Below are 17,649 nucleotides of genomic sequence, written 5' to 3'. Positions count from 1 at the left end.
CTGAATATTTTTGCATATAATGACAAGGATATCCCCAATTATTCAGGAGATAAAAGTTTTAGCGACTGTGTATGCATCATTTAATTTTTACTGTTTAAAGTAATTCCAACTATTTTAAAAATGAATTTTTTTTTTTTTTTTTTTGCCGTTTTGCTATAATGGATTCGGATGGCGTGCAGAGGGTATCAGGAACAGTTGGGGACTTAGGGAGGGGATATTATGTACTATGTACAGGAGGGGTAATAATGATCCTAGAAAGTGAATGTTTTATTCACTCACGGTGGAGGAAAACTTTCACTTAAATGGGACTTTTATTTTTTTTGGATGGACTATTAACCCTGGTTTCTAAATGCCTGAGTAAGAATCCTTTCACACGTTCACTTTAAATGTCAACAATGGGTGCATGGTAAGTCATATGAGGCAAAGTTTTTTGGACAGGTAGACTCCTAAGTTCAGAATATAAAAACGTAGATCAGAATTGGTTGGTAGAAGTTAAGGACTACTGATTCAATTGGGATCGGTCCAATCTGAATAAGCTAGAATCAAGATCGGCTTTGGCCACAAGGTCTACTCGACATGGATTAGGCGTTAATGAAACCTTTCATAGGAACCACTCAAACGTGTAAGTATAAAAAAATAGTCTTGGAAAATCCCTAGGGGGTTTTCTTCTTTCCCGCTTCAACCGTGCAACTTTCTCAAAGACCAAGCTAATTGCCCTAAGACAAAAAACTGATGCCACTTGTCCTGAACAACTAGCTGTAATGTTTTTACCGATGCACCCCTTTCTTGATTTAGGAGTTCGACACCCAGTTAAATGTGTTCGCACGAATGAGGAAAAAAAGGCGGTTAGAATAGGTTGCCTGAAACTTCTTCCGCACAATGACTTCAAAAGATCTCACAGAAGGGAAGTTGTGTGGAAGAAGCGAAAGAACAATCCTGGGAAGTTGAAGGAGGTCTCTATAGGAGGTAAGGAAGAAAATGAATGCGCTAACACACAATAGCTTTCGTGTGTCGCGCTCAAGCATGTGAAGAAAGTCAGAGCGTGCTACCACGCAACCTAGTTGCACGTTCTCACACAATGGATATCGCTTCTAGTGCAGGAGGCTAAGCATTCTGCGGAGGCCACCTACTATTGTGGACAAAGAAGTGCATGCTTCTATAACATTAGATAGTGGTTTTTGTTCTGCATGAGAGCAGTTTACAATCTAACAATTAGGCCTCCCTAGACAGAAAAGAATGAAGTTTACTGGAGGAGCAGTCTTGATTGACAGAGTGGATAGTTGGTTCATATGGTGTCTAGGAAAAGCCTAGGCAAAGCCTATGGCGGTCAAAATGGTTCTTAAATAAGAGCAAGTTTGAAATAGGTGACAAAATCGTTCAACTGAAAATCCGGTTCCTGGCCATTATTCACTCTTTACACACCACAACACCGTGTGGTTGAGTGCTAAGTGATGAACAATCTTTGGATATCAAATGGACCTCCCCAGAAGGTGTGCTAGCATGCCCAATATTTTGACTTTGAAAAGGGCAGCTCGAAAGCAGAAAACAGTGATAGGGTTCCAGAGTGCTCCAACTAGACTTCACCACTCTACTTCGAGCAAGAAGAGGAAGGGGCATCGTCCTTGATGTCGAGGTGGATAGACTTCGTCACCTGATTAGCCTTCTCCACACCCTTCTTAATGAGTTGCGAGCAATTTCACATCATCTCAAAGAAGAAGCATGGTATCTGTATGTAAGATAGTGTAATGTCTCTCAATGGGTATAACATTCACCGGCTGACCGGGGGTCTATCTATACTGATGACTCGACTATGAGGCATATACGGATGGACCCATTGTTGATGAGCTTTTGCACTCACCCCATATCGCCTTTTGAACAAAGGAGATAGAAGTCCGTTAGCTGCCTTTGATGAGAGATACAAATGAATAGCCTACTTTCTTTCGTACCCATAAGAATGAGAATTTGCCAACTGATTTTTAGGATGGGAATCCACTTGCCTGCTTCTACGCGTTTTCCTTAAACGCTAGTTCTACTTCAACTAGATTCTAGAAAGGTAGTTAGTTCTGTAAACCTAGGGGAGGCAACTCAATAGGAGTTGGCTCAGGAACCGGCTCTAGCCAGGGCGGCTCATACCGCTCACCTGCTTCCCGCTGGGGACCCAATCCTAAGCAGCCTTGGCCTGACTTTGGGCCATCCGTCTGTTTTTTTCTTGTGTTGATCACAAGGCTTTGCCCGAATGTCTTTTCCCCTCCGACTCTAGAGCTGAAGAAAGGGCATGGGATCTGGCCGAACTGCCTAGCCTAATCTCGGATCAAGGTAGCTTGTTTGCCAAGGGCAAATGGAAACATTATGCAACAAATTGTTGATCCAGAGACACAAGTCGTTGTCATTCAAACCACAATCTAATCACCGGGTTCTAATCCTTGCCAATTAGAGGAGCCAAAGGAAAGACTTTCATTCATCTTTGAGCGATAAAAAAAAGGGGTTGTGAGTTGTGACGATACAAGAACTTTGTTTCCTTCCACAATGGTGTAGTCTTCAAAGCGAACCAAGTGTATCAAGGAAGCGAAAACAAGACCTCTTAATCAAAGCCAACATTTGCTGGTGGTAAGGCTTCTTTCAAAGGTATAGACCGGGTCTGATTCTAAAACCACTGCCTGGGTTGCCTATTCACATGTCAATTTTCACTGATAGGGTTTGTCTTGTGGCAAAACAGGACTGAGAATTTAAGGATATGGTAGAGTGCATGGTGGGGACATTCCTCCCTAATTGGATTGGGGCACGTGGTTTTATTTTATCTCATTAATTCTTTTTTGGAAAAAGAACTCTGTCCAGGAGTATGCATCCTATGCGTAGACATAGAGGGAGGCAAAATGACTGCCCTACCCCCATGAAAGGTGAAAATGTTGCCTAAACATATGCTTCTGCATGCACTCTCATTGGCCCTACAATGGCGCAGGGGCCATGCTCCCGAATAGAGAACATCTTCTCATTCTTTTTTAGAGAACTCCTATCACTCCCTTATACTTACTTTATATTTACTCAAGCTGTCTACTCGCTTTCTTTTTTTATTTCCCCCCAAGAAAAGCTAATATGATAAATAAGAATTAGAATTTTTATTGATAATAGAACTTAGGGAAGAAAATGGATTTATAGATGGAATATGCAGTTTTGTCTCTTTCTCCCACTATTAATTTTAAGGAGAAAAGTTCTTTGTGGAGGGAGTGTACCGCCCACGCCCAGACATAGAGGGGGACGAAATGACTACCCCACCCCCCATGATGCCAACGCATGTGGTCTCATAGGTTCCCCGTGTGCAAGTGCCAAGATCCCCCACAAAGAACCCCAACCCTAATTTTAAATCCCTAATTTAACCCTGCTCCCCTTTCCTCCTCTGCTGGTCTGCCCTCCCCTCTCACAGTCCGGCATGTCATGCCACCTCTCACCCCCCCTAAGACCAAGAAGCCATCATTATGGTGATGATCATATAGTTTTATCTCCACTACTCTTCCAGCAGCATTGTAAGTTATCCCATTCTACTTACATGGGCCTGTATCAGTTGCATCCCAACAACCAAGAAATTAGAAACCAAGAAAGTTGTCACCACTGGCTTTCCAGTTGAATGAAATCTTGGCTTCTGGTGATGATGATTCAGATGCTATTGCTATTGTTGCAGGGAGACATCGATTAAAGAAGGCCATACTACAACTATTCCCAATACAAAGCGACTAAGGAGGTTGACTGCTACAAAATCTGTGTTTCTCACAAATCAAATTTGCAGTGAAAGTCAAGATCATGTGTTTTTCTTAGACCCTCGACTAGGAAAGAACCTTTATTACAGTCCACGAATTATTTACAGATTTACTGTTTTATGAACTGATGGACATACTTTACATGACATTGCTTTCTCCCTGAACACATCTGCGATGGACTAGACACAATCTTATATACTTATACACAAGATAATATAAGGCTTTTTTTCTTCCTAATATCCATTTCCTCGGATAAATCAGTTGACGCTATCAAGCACATGTGTATACCATGGCCCGTGAACGTTAGATGACACCATAGCCACCACAATCAGCATTTCTGCTGCCTCTACCACTCTGCCAGTATGAACAGCTGCTCCAATCCGCCGAAGAGCTGTATGTGCCAGTTCCCTTCCCTTGGTTCCACTTCCTCCAAGTATAACACCTCTGGTTGCAAGGTAAACTGCCCGGGAGACGCGTGCAAAAACTGCATCCCCAGCTTGGAGGCTCTTCACCAACAAGCTTGCCATGACTTCTTTCCTCTTTTGGACCACCTTCGCATCCATGACATTGTCACCATCATCTGGGACCACACTGATAATTTCAATAACTTCAGCAATTCCCACATCTTCAACACGGTCCAGGAGCTGAGAGAGTTGTTCAACACATTGAGATACTAAGTTATCCATCTCTGAACTGATCCGTAAGTCCTCACTGAGAAGGGTTTGCCGGAGAACCAATATACTGCACATTATACACAAAATTCAGATCAGGACCCATATAGTAGAATAAAGAAAGAGGGACTTGGTCCTACAGACCACCCAGTCAATTCTAAAGCCAATTCAGCATATCTACAAAAATACAACCATCAGAATCATCGACAATTTCTGAAACATCCCATTACTATTATCAACGAAAAAGCAGCAAAATTTGTCTGGTTAGCATAATCTGTTCAATAAGATATAGCCGCATATAGACTAATATACATGATACTTTGATAGTGCACAGAGTCTCCCTTTCCAAGTTGTTACAGTAAATTCAAGCTTGATCCCAAGATCTATAATAATGTAATCAAGCATTGCACTCAGTGTAGCTTCAGGACATGGACATCTAGATATGAATTTATCAACAAGGGAGGAGAAAAACCTGGTAGAAATGACAACAATCTTCTGCAATTGAGCCTGAACAGCCCTTAGCCTTGAGAGATTCAGTTTAAGGGTCTCTGGAAGAGTTTCAAGCTTCAGACCTTCTATCCCACTTGCTAATTTCAACAAGCCAAGTCTCACAAACAAATCAAGCCTTTCTCCCTTGCATTCTGAATGTAGATTATCTGATGCAACACGAGATAAAAACAATTAAGTGTCCACTATCGAGGAAACTACGGATCCAAAAAATACTGAGAAAAAAACCGAATCGCTTTGTACAATTTTGAAATTTCCCAACTAGAAATGGTTATTTCAGCACTTATATACCTGCAAAAGTATTTGAAGTTGGAGGAAAAGAAACCACTTGGCTTTTATTCGCTGACATAAGGACACTGCCACCAGTTCTAAGGGTGGTAGAAGGAAGAAGACCTTGAGAAGAACTTGTGTGTTGAGTTGGCAAAGCTGAGAGAGAATCAATGTGTTCTTCCCACTCCTGCTCTCCAATGGGTTTTACAGATGAAAACCACTGGAGTGTCAGTGGTAACGAGGTCAATGCATCAGAGGGAGATCCATAACGGTTTGCAAAAGCCTTTCTAAGGTATTCCAAACCAGCTGGGCCCTTTATGAGTGGCTCCATCATTCTTATGCGTGCTTTGCTGATCTCCCGCTTTAGTTCCTGTAAGAATATATTGCAGCTTGAGAAAAGAGTTGCAGTAATACAAAATTCAATTGTGTGTAGTTGCACTACTAAATTACAAGGATATCATCTGACCAACACATTTGATACAAAATCGATGTTTCTCATGACTGATGACTGATACAATCTTTAACATGATGTGAGATTCTGGTTCGTTCCATATTCAACAACCCATACCCATATCAGATTTCAACCCCTCCACCTGTTTCAATACAACATATGCAACCCAACTGTATCAACGCAACCTGTGCAACATGGTATTGTGGCCTGTTTCACATGTTTGGGCTCGAGGATCACTAATCCTTTTTTCTTTCTTTTTTTTTTTTTTTTTTTTTGGGGGGGAGTGGGGGAGGGGGAAGGAGGGGGGTGCAAAGACCTATTGTTGAATTGATATGAGCAAAAAGTCGGCTGGATGAGTAATTCTAATGTGCCGGATTTGAGAATTTCTAATATGGTCCAACAGCAAATGTTTCTAACAATGGGTTTTACGAGTGCCAACTGCAAATCCATAATAGAAAGATATGGTAAAACCAAACAGTTAGGAATGACAGGATACATCATCTTTTGCAGTGTCAATTTGTTGCATTTACCCAGCATTTGCTTATAATTCATAGCATAAGCAGGTCAAAAGGCATGTTTGTCTAATTAATCAACCGTGTCCACTCAGTATGGGAGGTCAGGACCATGCTTAATGAATAAGTTCCTAATTTATAATAATGAAATGAATATATTCAGCTGTAATTTTATTTTCTAAACAAAATCAGAGTATCGGCCACATTTCCAAGTTGCAATTTCAATTTCATTTCCTTATTCTCTTGATAATCCTGCATTTCCTTATTCTCTTGATAATCCTGCACAAAGAAAGCAGCAGCAAACCATCTAAATGGGAGGAGTATGGACAAGAACCAACCTGAATCTGTTCTAGAACAAAGTGCAGACCCTTGATCGTTGCAAGGACAAATGAAGCATTTGATTTGTCTGCAGCTTGTGATACCTCACCCAGCTCATTCAGCAACTTCTTGTGGGTCGTCTTCATCTCTTCTTCTGTAGCTGGAGCAGAAAGCATCTGAAGAGTGACCAATGCATACTCCAGGACTTTTCCAAGATAAACCATGTCATGACTTCCTGACATCAGCACCTAAGAACAGAAGTAAATTGTTATCCATAATTTTTTTTAGATAGAATATACAGAAGAAAATTGTTAATTTGACCCATCAGATAACAATAGTTTATTGGGCATATGATCATTACTAGATAATATTTTACTGTCTGTAAGTTTTAAGCACTACCTCAGAGAGAATGTCTAGATCAATAGCTTCAAGAATCTCCTGCTTCCAACTCTGAGGAGCCATTTCACATAGTTCATCCCTGACTTCCTTCATGAGCTCAACTACCCAACAATAGTTGGCCTCATCCTGCTTCATAGATTCTGCAACACCATCCCAGAAAGCCTTCTCCATTGTCTCTTTTATTCTTGCCTGGCCAAGGAAAAAGAAGCGGACAATGGTAATGATTTTCATCTATAAATACATATGTTAAACCATTACTTGATTTAGCACATGCATGACTTAAAAAATTACAAACTAACCTTAATACCACTCTGATCCTCATCATTGACATTCAATCTATCAGCAAAAGCATGGTGATGCTCATGGATTATTTCATTTACAAGCAGTTCATTCTCCAAAATCAAATTTTCACTAGAAGGCAAAAACAGTCCATTCATACTCCTGGAAGGAGCGTCATCATCTTTGGTCAGAGTTGATGCATCATTCTTAAACAAGGAGCGAACAACACGGCTACCACCCTCAACTAGCTTACTACTTCCATCTGAGACAGAAACTGAAGAACGTCCAGCTGAAGCCGAAGAACTGGGCAAATTTGGAGAAGAAATATGTGCAATTTGTGATGCCACAGGACTTGCATTCTCCTTTGCTTCAAAATATCTGGAACGTGTCTCTGAGAGAGCAGAGTCCAGATGTTGAATCCCTGCATCACCACTCAGATGTTGAACTCTCTCTCTGAGAAGCCTCTGATCTTCAGTAACCTATCAATGGGAAGAATATGTCATGGGGCAGTTAGCCATTTCTTTACCAGGTACATTCCACAAAAGCCCAAGATTACTTCTTACAGAGAAAAGAAAAACTTATACAATCACTAATATGATCAAAGGGTTAAACCTTGCTTCCTGTTAGTTTATTATAAGGACAATAAATTTAAAAAAAAAAAAAAGAGTTAATAAAAAATTTTAACCATCCTTCTAAAGATTTTACCACTGTACAACTGATTATGAAAGATGTTAAGACTGTTATAATCACTCTTATGCTTGTCCAACATCTTGCCGGAATGCAATTGATAATGTCTATAATTCTCTGCCTGATAGTATCTTAAAGCACCCATTTACTGGGAAAAAACGAAAAAGAAAAAGAACAGATTATACTTCCAAAGAGGCGAGCAAGAAATACCTGCTTCTGAACAGCTTTCATATCATGAGTAAGACTACAATTATTCCCTTCTGGAGTCATCTTGCACGTCTGCATCATAGAGAGCTCGAGTTGGCAAGCAGCTCTCACCAAGTCTTCCTCCAGTGACCTTGCATCCTTAAGCTTCCACACCACAAAATAATATACGTATGAGCACCAAGCTGCATCAAACGCAGCAAGCTGAGATCTAAATGTCCGCTCTTTTGGCAATGTGGTGGATGACTCCTCTTTAGCTCTCCATGTGGGGCCATCTAATATAATCTCAATCAACCACTCAAACTCCCTAATGAAATTTCCTGCAGATTTGGCAAGAGCAATCTCACGCTCCCCCTGCTCACTGAAAACTGCGTCTGGATGACTCAGTATCATATAAGCGCAAAGCACCACTCTAACTGGATACCTTGACAATTTAACTGATTTTTTAGCAGCACCAGCGGGTGCTGATTTCTTTGGTGCTTTGCTTCTGGACATAGTACCAGGTGTGCCCCTTCGGCTGGGAGAAGCAAGGCGTTTGAGAAGATGATCAATGTTATCTGAACTGGATCCACTGGTAGGTGCACTAGCACATGCGATAGCATATCGGCTTTCAAACCGATCAAGTAAAGCTTTTACAGTCTGAAGAGTTGCAGATGACTCAATCCTGAGAGCAAGCTGCTCAAATGGCATTACTTTAACAAATTTCTCATTAATTTCTAATGCATCAAAAGATTTTGCCAAAGAAAAAGTAGTTTTTCTGAGTCTCACGAACCGCCTCCAGCACCTGAATTTGCCGCAATACAGTTAAAGTAAGAAATATGTAGGTTCCCACCCCCCTCCCCAAAAATAGAAAAAAGAAAGAAAAAATAATAATCAAATGAACAGCCAGTCAGGGAAATCTATCCTGATGTGCAGATATATCTGTCAAGACAGTTTAGTTGGCAGTCAAATTCTTTTAAAAGAAGACAAATGAGAGAGGAAAGGTTGACAATTTTATCCTTTTAAAAAGAGACAAGCAAGAGAGAAAAGCATGATACTATTGCCTTCAATTACTGGATTCAGAACAACAGCAACCTACATACCTAGCCAGTTTTCTTGAAAGGAAATCACTCTGCTGGTGCATCTTATCACAATTGACACGGGGGGAAGTATGAAGATTTCCTCTCTGTCTCAGATATTCAGCCCTTTGTCTCTTGGCCTATTCATTATTAAATATTTTTAACAAATTGGAGAAACTAACAGTTTTATTATCAAAATCAATCAAAAATTCAAAAAAAAAAAATCAACTTCTACTTGTAAAAATACATACCCTTTGGAGACGCTTTTCCAACTTATCCTTTAATTGACTTCTCTCAATCTCTCGCTCTTGATATACAGACATGGCCACCTTTCGCACCAGCAATACCCTTGCACGTGCCCTTGTTTTCTCTGCTTCCAACAATCCCAACCGCTTCTTCTCTGCAGCAGCACGCTTTTGGGAAATTGCAGTACGAACACGCTCCTTGTACTTACTCTCCTGAACCATCCTTCGCAACAATGACTGAGCTATCCTCTCCTTTGCTAAGGCACTTCGCTGCTTGTAAGCCTTCAGAAGAAGCAACCGATTTGCCTCTGCCTGCTGAACCCGTGACTCCACTTTTGTGCCGAGCTCTTCACGCTCCTTCTCAAACCGCATTTCAACTCCTGTTTTAGCTGCTTGCCGTAACTCGTCCAACTTTGCTAGGCGCATTTGGGCCTTTGCCAGAATGCTCAACCTGTTGATTCAAACATAAGCAGTTAGTTTTACAAAGTAACACCTCCCCAAACCACGCTTCATCCAAAGAGAAATAAAAAATAAATAAATAAGACTGGTGATGAAGAAGATGATAAACAATTTAAAGTCCATATTTCACAACCTGAGTACTCTGCATCATGACCAAATGGAAAATGGTTTATGTAATTCTGACACCTTTATTATAAGTACAAAATTACAAATTTGGAGGGGGGTGGGGAAGAATGGTGGTAAAGCCACAATATGACCTATTACCTAAAGTTCGGAGAATAGGCCAATAGAGAGGGAAAGAATCTATGGAACTGTGGGGTACATTGTCATATCACGGAAACAAGAATTGTTGAAAGCAGGAACAAAGCAAAATCTAATATGACCAGGGAGAGCAGTGAATTTCACTATTTCAGATAAATAAAACTAGGAAAATGGATATAATTCAAGTAATAATGGGATCTGAAAGAAATATTAACTAAGAATATCATTTGAATTGCAGTCTTGAGTCCTGATACCCAAGTCCAGACACAGAGAGACAGTCTATTGGAGGATATAAAGTATGATTGTTCAGAATCGAACCTATTAATGATTTTGGTTTGACAGTATTAAGTTTATCAATATCAATATCAGATATAAGACAGTAGAAAGCTAGATGGTCCAATTTTCATCTATATCTTTCCAATACTAAACAACCTAGATAAAAATAGTGAAGAGGAAAATAAAATAAAGTCTGTGCACCATCGAACTCCTAATCCTTGATTTTTGGTTTGACAGTATAAATATGTAACTCTCCTCTCAAGAGAGAAGGCAGAAGGTAAACCTGTATGCCACAATTTTCATCAATATCAACTTTCCAAATACAACACCCACCCCCCTAAATTATTTACCAAAAAAAAGGGAACAAAAACTATAAACCAGACAAGACCAAAAGTTTACGATAAAATTAATACCTTTTCTGTTTAGCAGCATAGAGTTTAGCTTCAAGGCGCTGACCCAGGTCTCCGTGTTGAGATGAAGACCATGAAGGACTCCTCAGCTTTGGTCGAGCTTTGCTTGACAACCACTCATGGAATCGCTGCACTCCAACGGAGGAGGGTGGGGGGGTGTTAGTTGAGTTTAAGCCTCACAATTGTCTACTCTAAAACAAACCAACAAATAAACAAAAGGCAACCACCACCGTCAAAACAGATTGAAAAAAAAAAAATAAAGTACATAGGTTTACACAGAACATATTCAGCAAAGAGAATTAAATTCTTAAAACGCTATAGCAGGAAACAAAATCTGAAACCAAAACAACCATAACAAACCTAAATTGAAGGGAGGAAAAAATAAAAGTTAGACAAAGAACCCAATTAAGGGACCAAAAAAAAAAAAAAAAAGGAAAGAATTAAAAAGAAATACCTGTCTTCGGAGATCGGCTTCTCTGAGTTTAGCTTCAATCTCTTCAGCGGTGGAAGGGCTCTTACATTCTAGAAGCCTTTGCCTGAGCCTTTTCGGTAACTTTGGTGGCGAAGACGAAGAACAAACCTCCCTTGAATCATCCGCCGGAAAATCCAACGAAATCGTTGTTGCAACCCTCTCGGATTCCGTCATATCTACTCCAGCAGGAATCGACGATCCTTACCTCTACAAAACGGACCAAACCCACAAAATCAAATAGCTCTTAAGCACCCAGAGGCGAAGAAACACAACGCTTCTCTGTTATTTCTTTCTTTCTTGGCGAAGTTTTCCTCTTTTGCTGCTTCTCTCCGCTCTCTGCCTTTCTTTCTAAGGTTTTAGAAATTTACAAAGTTCTTTTCTGAAACAATTTTTGGTAAATAGATATGAACATGAGGAAGATAAGATTTATAATACTTACCCGTTACGCTCTCTCAAGAACAACTACTGCAACGGTACAGTTTCTATTTTTCTTCCTTAATTCATACATTTACTTTTCTAGCTTTCCTTCTGTTTTTGACTGCCAAGTTTTCATTTTACAATGCGCTTTTCTCCCAAAATTTAGAAACGTTTTTTCCTTGGCTTTGCATTTCTTTATCAACCTTTTTGATTTTTTTTTCAAAAAAAACCAAGTTGATTAATGTATAGAAGTTACTACAAATATGGTTGGGCCTTGAGTTGGGTTTGTGTTGAGCAAATTCAAACCTAAAGTTCTTAAAAAGTTTGGTTAAGTTGGAATTAGAACCAACCAGAATGCAGATTACGTAAATTAAATCATATCTTCCAGCCGCCCTTAGTCTAATTGAAATCAAAGCAATCAAATTGAATCTCAGAAAGAAAATTAAAATGGATCGGTGTTCTCTGTGGGGAGTGTGGCCCCTGTGAACACGTTGGGGCCGATGAGTGCACGTACATTGGCATCATGGGAGTGAGATTTCCACCTTTCATAGGGCGTGGCGTAGTCATTTTGCCTCCCTATATGTCTAAGGGTGGGTGGAACACGTAAGGGTGTGAAAATCTAGCCCGAACAATTAAAATCGATTGAAAAACCCGGACCAAGCCGAACGATCCTTATTGGATTGGTTTTGGACTGGGGTATGACGGATCGGCTGAAAACCGAACGCATCGGATGACGATAACAAATCGAAAATCAAACCAAATGAAACCGATAAAAAATCAATGAATATAAGATTATGAATAATTGAATTGATTTCAATATTAGTGAGTAAATTTATATTGTAAAGGGAATTGTTACAATCAATAAGTATGAGATTATAAAAATAAGAAAATTGATTTGTAACAATACTTCTTCCATTGATCTACTTTTTAAGGGGCTAATGAAATACCTTATGTAGTTGAAAAGAGAAAGAGAAGAAAATAGTCACAAACTGAACCCATCCCGATTAAAAAAACCCGCTATCGAATCAAATCCAAACCGCTATCATAAATCGAAATTGACATGAAACTAAACTGCACCGAAATCGAAATCGAAAATTCCTTATTGGTTCGGTTTCGATTTTCCTAAAAGCTACACCAAAATAAAAAAAATCGGCCCAAACCTAAACCGAATCGATCAATTGACACCCCTAGGTACACGGATCATTATCCCCTTCAGTTTCCCAGTACCTCTAATAGGGGGTACAATGACCACCCTACCCTTCCCCGAATACTGCCTAGGTAGGGTCCACTCCCCCTTATTAGAGGGCATTGGAGAACTGAAGGTGATAATTTTCCATGGTACACTCCTCCATAGAGAAACTTTCTCCTTAAAAAGTATAAGGAAAAGGTTTGTTGGTCTGGTGGTGGTGCCCATAACCAAGCCTGCCTTGGTCGAGTACCTACTTTTACCACGTAGTAGATAGTAGATCAGATAGGATTTAACAAGTTGACCCCAATATCACCTACTCACCTGTCAAGTTTCAGCGTAAATAGGTTCTCCGCTCCCTCTAACAGGTTGAGTTGGGCTTGGGCCAATATTTAAGCTCTTTCATTTTACATTAGGTAAATAATCTGCATCCCCTCGATAAAAAGCAAAGTTGCAGTTTTGACTTTCAGATGGGCTAATCCTTTCTTGATGTGAGGTGAGATGAGGTTAATTAATGATTTAAACTTGTGTTTATTGAATCCGGCTAAAACCTCCTACCCATAAAGGAATCTTGTCAAACCCACCTGGATGGACCCAATGTAAACCTAATTTCTCATTCTAGGACTTGTAAAGCACTAAAGTCACGAAAAATATTTCTTTCTAATTCCCAAATGTGTAGTGAAGTAGTTCAGGGTGGAGATATCGATATTTGGCAACTCGGACATCCAACTGTATGTAAAACAAAAGGTCTCTTTGGTGCGATAGATTTAATTAAAAGTCACAACTAATAATTCACGTACAATAACAACAACTCGATCTTATTTCAACTAAATGGGATCAACTATATGAATCCTTACTCTTCAATCAACTCTGTTAAGCTTGTTCTATTTGATCAAGTGTCTCAATGGATAAAAATGTTAAAACCTTCATGATCCATGATGAAGCTTCACCAAATGGCAGATCATCTCAACGTCCTCTTCCTGGTAAAGCCCCTCAATAATTTTGAAATACCAAAGAGGGCAACTTGCTAACTAGTCCAAATTAAAGGTCCAAAAGTGTAAAGATGACAGTCGAGGACTGTGGAGTCATTTCAACAAAAGGACAGGGATATTATGGTAAATCGCAAATGTCAGATCAATTGTAATCCAGTTTTAGACTGTTTAGTTCCCGGTAATGAGTTTGTTAATCTTCCTTCCTCTTTTGCCGAACGTTTCGTTAATGGATAACTGTCACGTGTTCAGTTTTCTTGAGAAGCCAAACGTTTTAACGCTTTTTCTTAGAATTTTTGGCGGAAAAAAAGGGTAATATACTTTGAAAAAAATGAAATTTAGGGATAAAAATGTTTGTGGGTCCCACTTTAAAAGGAAGGGTCTAAGGGATGGAGCCCATATTCGAGGAGCCTAGCACGCCCAACCGTTGGGCTGTGCCACACATCTCGGTGCACGCCTAGGGATATGCACCTAGGCGTGCACCGAGATGTGTCCGACACAACCCAACCCTTGGATGCCCCTGGCACTCCGGGCACGAGCTCCCGGAAAGGAGCCGGATCCGGGTCCGAGTCGATCGACACTTTGGCACGGTGAGATCGACTATTGAAGATACCATAGCCACGAAAAATTATCCTCTTCAATTCCTTCAAGCTCGACACCATGTAGCTGCGGAGATGCCGACACTGGTAGCTCGGATACATGACGTTGCTTGGATGTTCGAGTTACATGTATCGGCTTCTCCTGCCGCTGCCGCACTACCACACCTGCTGAGCTTTAGGAATTGAAGAGGATAATAATCCCCACAGCCACCGGATGAAAGATTGATTTATTAATATAATGAATACCGAAAGAAATCGTGTTTGGTAACAAGTAATGACTTGTATTGTGCAGGTATAGTTAATGATGGGGCAGAAGTTGTTTGGGCTATTGATGGCCAGTGAACCCGCATTAACTATTTGAACCCCACAACACTGACAAATTGAACTAGGCTTGTCCTAAACCGGCCTCTTGTTTTTTTTTTTTTTTTTTTCGAACTGTGCTTGTCCTAAATTGGCCAATTTTTTTCTCTGCTGTAAATGCAAATCTACCCTCCAAAACAAGTCACACCTGGTTTGTGTGTTTTGTTGTCAATCCTTTTAAGTCCTCTCAAAAAAAAAAAATATTGAATATGTCAAACTATTAGTAGGAGTAGAAGCTACAGACCAATCCATGGGTATACCATGACGATAGAAAGGTTATATCGGTGAACCAACCTTCTAAAGCGAAATAGGCACAAGAACAATAGACCAAACAACCTATAAAAACAAAACAGTCTTTCTGCAACTCATCATCCATAATATCAAATAAACTTTTTTTTTCTCTTTGGTAAATCTACCAAGGGTTATAGTCATAGTGATCCTTCTATTCCTTCATTCATGAATGAGTTTCTTTTCCGTCATTAAGCCTAGTGAAGTATAAAGTTTCACTACTTACCTATGGTAGTATATGGGTTACTCCATGTGATAGAAGACCATCCAAGCATTTCATTGATACAACTTCAATTTCAAATAAGTAGAGGAAATAGCTAAAATTACAAAAGATGCCATTTTGTATTTTATATTCATATACATTTGATTGACATTTTGGTAATTTTACCAAAACTTTAGATTAGAGTTTGAGCAATTTTTCTTGTTGACTTTGGACTAAAATTTGAGATCCTCTATCAGAAGGACTAACACATGTACTGTCAAATGACAAATAGTGCCGCTATACTTCACTAGGCATGGTGACACTTAGAAGGACCCTTTCCGAATACAATCTTATCTCCAAAATAAATACTCTTTGAAAAAGATTTTTTTTTTTGGAGGGGTAAGTTTTGACAAAGATTTTCTTAATGAGCCTTAAGGTACCTTTTTTTGAAGTGGTTAACCTTTCTAGTTTCTACCACGTAGAGGGCTTGGTGTGGCCAATCCAATTGGTGGTTAGATAGAGCAAATATTGGATTAGGAGGGGGGGGGGGGGGGGGGGGGGGGCGGGCCCCCCCCCCCCCCCGGGGGGGCCCCCCCCGGGGAAGTTATTATTTGTTTGTTTTTGGGTTGGGGTTTTTCTTGTTGTTTGGGGTGGGAAAATGGCTTTTTTTTTTTAAGAAAAAGAAATTTTTTTGCGAAGAATTGTTTTTTTTCACCCCCTTTTTTTTAGGGTTTGGGGAACAAAACCCAATTTTCCCGCCGAACATTCTCTTTCCCAATTATCTATCGGTCAAATTTTCTCACCCATCTAAACCATATAACCCATAAACAAAATAAGACTTCAATAGAATGAGTGAATTATGAGAACCACTAAAATTTTTTTTGTATGACTTTATTCACTAAAAAAAAAAAAAAAAAGATTGCAGGACTCAGTATTGGATCAACATCGACCAAGACCGATCCCTAGCAATCGGTACTGTATGTTTAAATGAGGGTCACCGTATGATTTAATAGTTCATATTAAATGGGCTTAGAGTTAATTATTCTAACAGATACTAAAAATAATTATTTTTGGTAGAAGAGTACCAAAGAATTGGTTCAAGGGATAATTCCTTGACTATGCGACGAAGGAAAACTTTCTCCAAGAAATAGAATACTCCTTAAAATGGAAAACTTTCTCCAAGAAATAGAATACTCCTTAAAACTCCGTTTGGTTGCAAGGGGAATTAAAGAGAAGGGAAGTGAAATTTTTATACTTAAAAAAGAAATTTTTGTAATCATTACCCCATGTGACATTATCACTAACTCCAAATCATTCCATATTTGATTATTAAAACTTTACTTTGCATTCAATTCCCTTTGGTTCTGTTTGGTTGCAAAGGAAATTAAAGGAAAGGGAAATGAAAATTTTAAACTTAAATAGAAAACTTTTATAATCATTACCCCATGACTATCTCACTTGCTCCAAATCATTTCATATTTGGTTATTAAATTTCACTTTACTTTGTATCCAATTCCCTTTGATTTAAAAAGTAAAATAAAAATTACTTGTAAAATATATCATTACTAAATATGGTATGAAATTTAAATAGTTTATATAATCACATGAGATAATTATTACAAAAGTTTCTTTTTAAGGTTTGAAAATTTTTACTTTTCTTCCCTTTAATTCTCCTTGTAACCAAACATAACCTTTGGTTTAAAATGTAAAACAAATGTTACATGTAAAATATATCATTACTAAATATGGTAAGAAATTTAAATAGTTACAATCATATGGGATAACAATTACAAAAATTACCTTTTTAGGTTTAAACAATTACCCTTCCCTTTGATTCCCCTCACAACCAAACGGAGCCTAAGGAACAGGCTTAGTGGAAAATCTGCCACCTTAATAAGACCCCTTTGAATGCATTCCATAAAAGGTACTGCGAAACAATAAATCAAATATTTAATTCTCATAAATTGCCACCATCAATTAGACCTGAATTAGTTTTGAATCACATTACTGCAATGCTGATATGTTTGGCAAGACCCATAGGCTCTTGTTCACCTCCTCCACCTAGCCACTGCTCGCAGTGGCTTTCAACGGTAGTAGGCAATGGGCATTTAAGAGAAGAGTTTTCTTAAAACCAGTTGGATCTCGAGAGGAGAAATTTATTAAAATTGTAGCATGTTCATCAAAAAGTTACTGCAATCCCTATTCCCTGCAAGCAATCTCTCCTTCATATAGTTTCTCTTAAAACATTTAAGAGAAAGGTTGACATCTCTCGTCTCTCTCCCCTCCCAAGGAAGGGTGAGAAAGAAATAAACTTACTTTTCTTGGACATGCTTGCAGGTACAAGTAGATGTCAGGGTTAATAAATCAGATGATGTAG

At 39.2% G+C, this 17,649-nt stretch overlaps 1 protein-coding gene across 2 annotated transcripts; it reads right to left on the bottom strand.

The window, feature by feature from the left end:
• Positions 1–3,890: 3,890 nt before the first annotated feature.
• Positions 3,891–11,439, bottom strand: LOC122658425. Of its 2 annotated transcripts, none has more exons than XM_043853378.1 (11): positions 11,214–11,439; positions 10,763–10,887; positions 9,360–9,804; positions 9,133–9,248; positions 8,057–8,834; positions 7,180–7,638; positions 6,881–7,069; positions 6,502–6,729; positions 5,222–5,570; positions 4,896–5,079; positions 3,891–4,493 (listed from the first exon to the last, which is right to left on the bottom strand). In XM_043853378.1, the coding sequence occupies exons 1-11, from the start codon at positions 11,403–11,405 to the stop codon at positions 4,010–4,012; spliced, it is 3,549 nt and encodes a 1,182-aa protein (XP_043709313.1). In that variant the 5' UTR covers positions 11,406–11,439; the 3' UTR covers positions 3,891–4,009. The 2 variants fall into 2 exon arrangements, with proteins under 2 accessions (XP_043709313.1, XP_043709314.1); XM_043853379.1 differs by having other exon boundaries at positions 4,896–5,064.
• Positions 11,440–17,649: the final 6,210 nt, after the last annotated feature.

Source organism: Telopea speciosissima, chromosome 4, assembly GCF_018873765.1.
Source record: "Telopea speciosissima isolate NSW1024214 ecotype Mountain lineage chromosome 4, Tspe_v1, whole genome shotgun sequence".
NCBI classification, from domain to species: domain Eukaryota; kingdom Viridiplantae; phylum Streptophyta; class Magnoliopsida; order Proteales; family Proteaceae; genus Telopea; species Telopea speciosissima.
The sequence above is the reverse complement of the archived record's forward strand: the minus strand, read 5'-3'. Positions and strand labels throughout refer to the sequence as shown.

Coding starts and splice junctions, on each gene's coding strand:
- LOC122658425 (XM_043853378.1), bottom strand. CDS start 11,405: ATGACGGAATCCGAGAGGGTTGCAACAACGATTTCGTTGGATTTTCCG. Junction 5,571..6,501: donor TTGTTCTAGAACAGATTCAG/GTTGGTTCTTGT, acceptor ATATTCTTACAG/GAACTAAAGCGGGAGATCAG. Junction 5,080..5,221: donor AACTTCAAATACTTTTGCAG/GTATATAAGTGC, acceptor GTGTTGCATCAG/ATAATCTACATTCAGAATGC.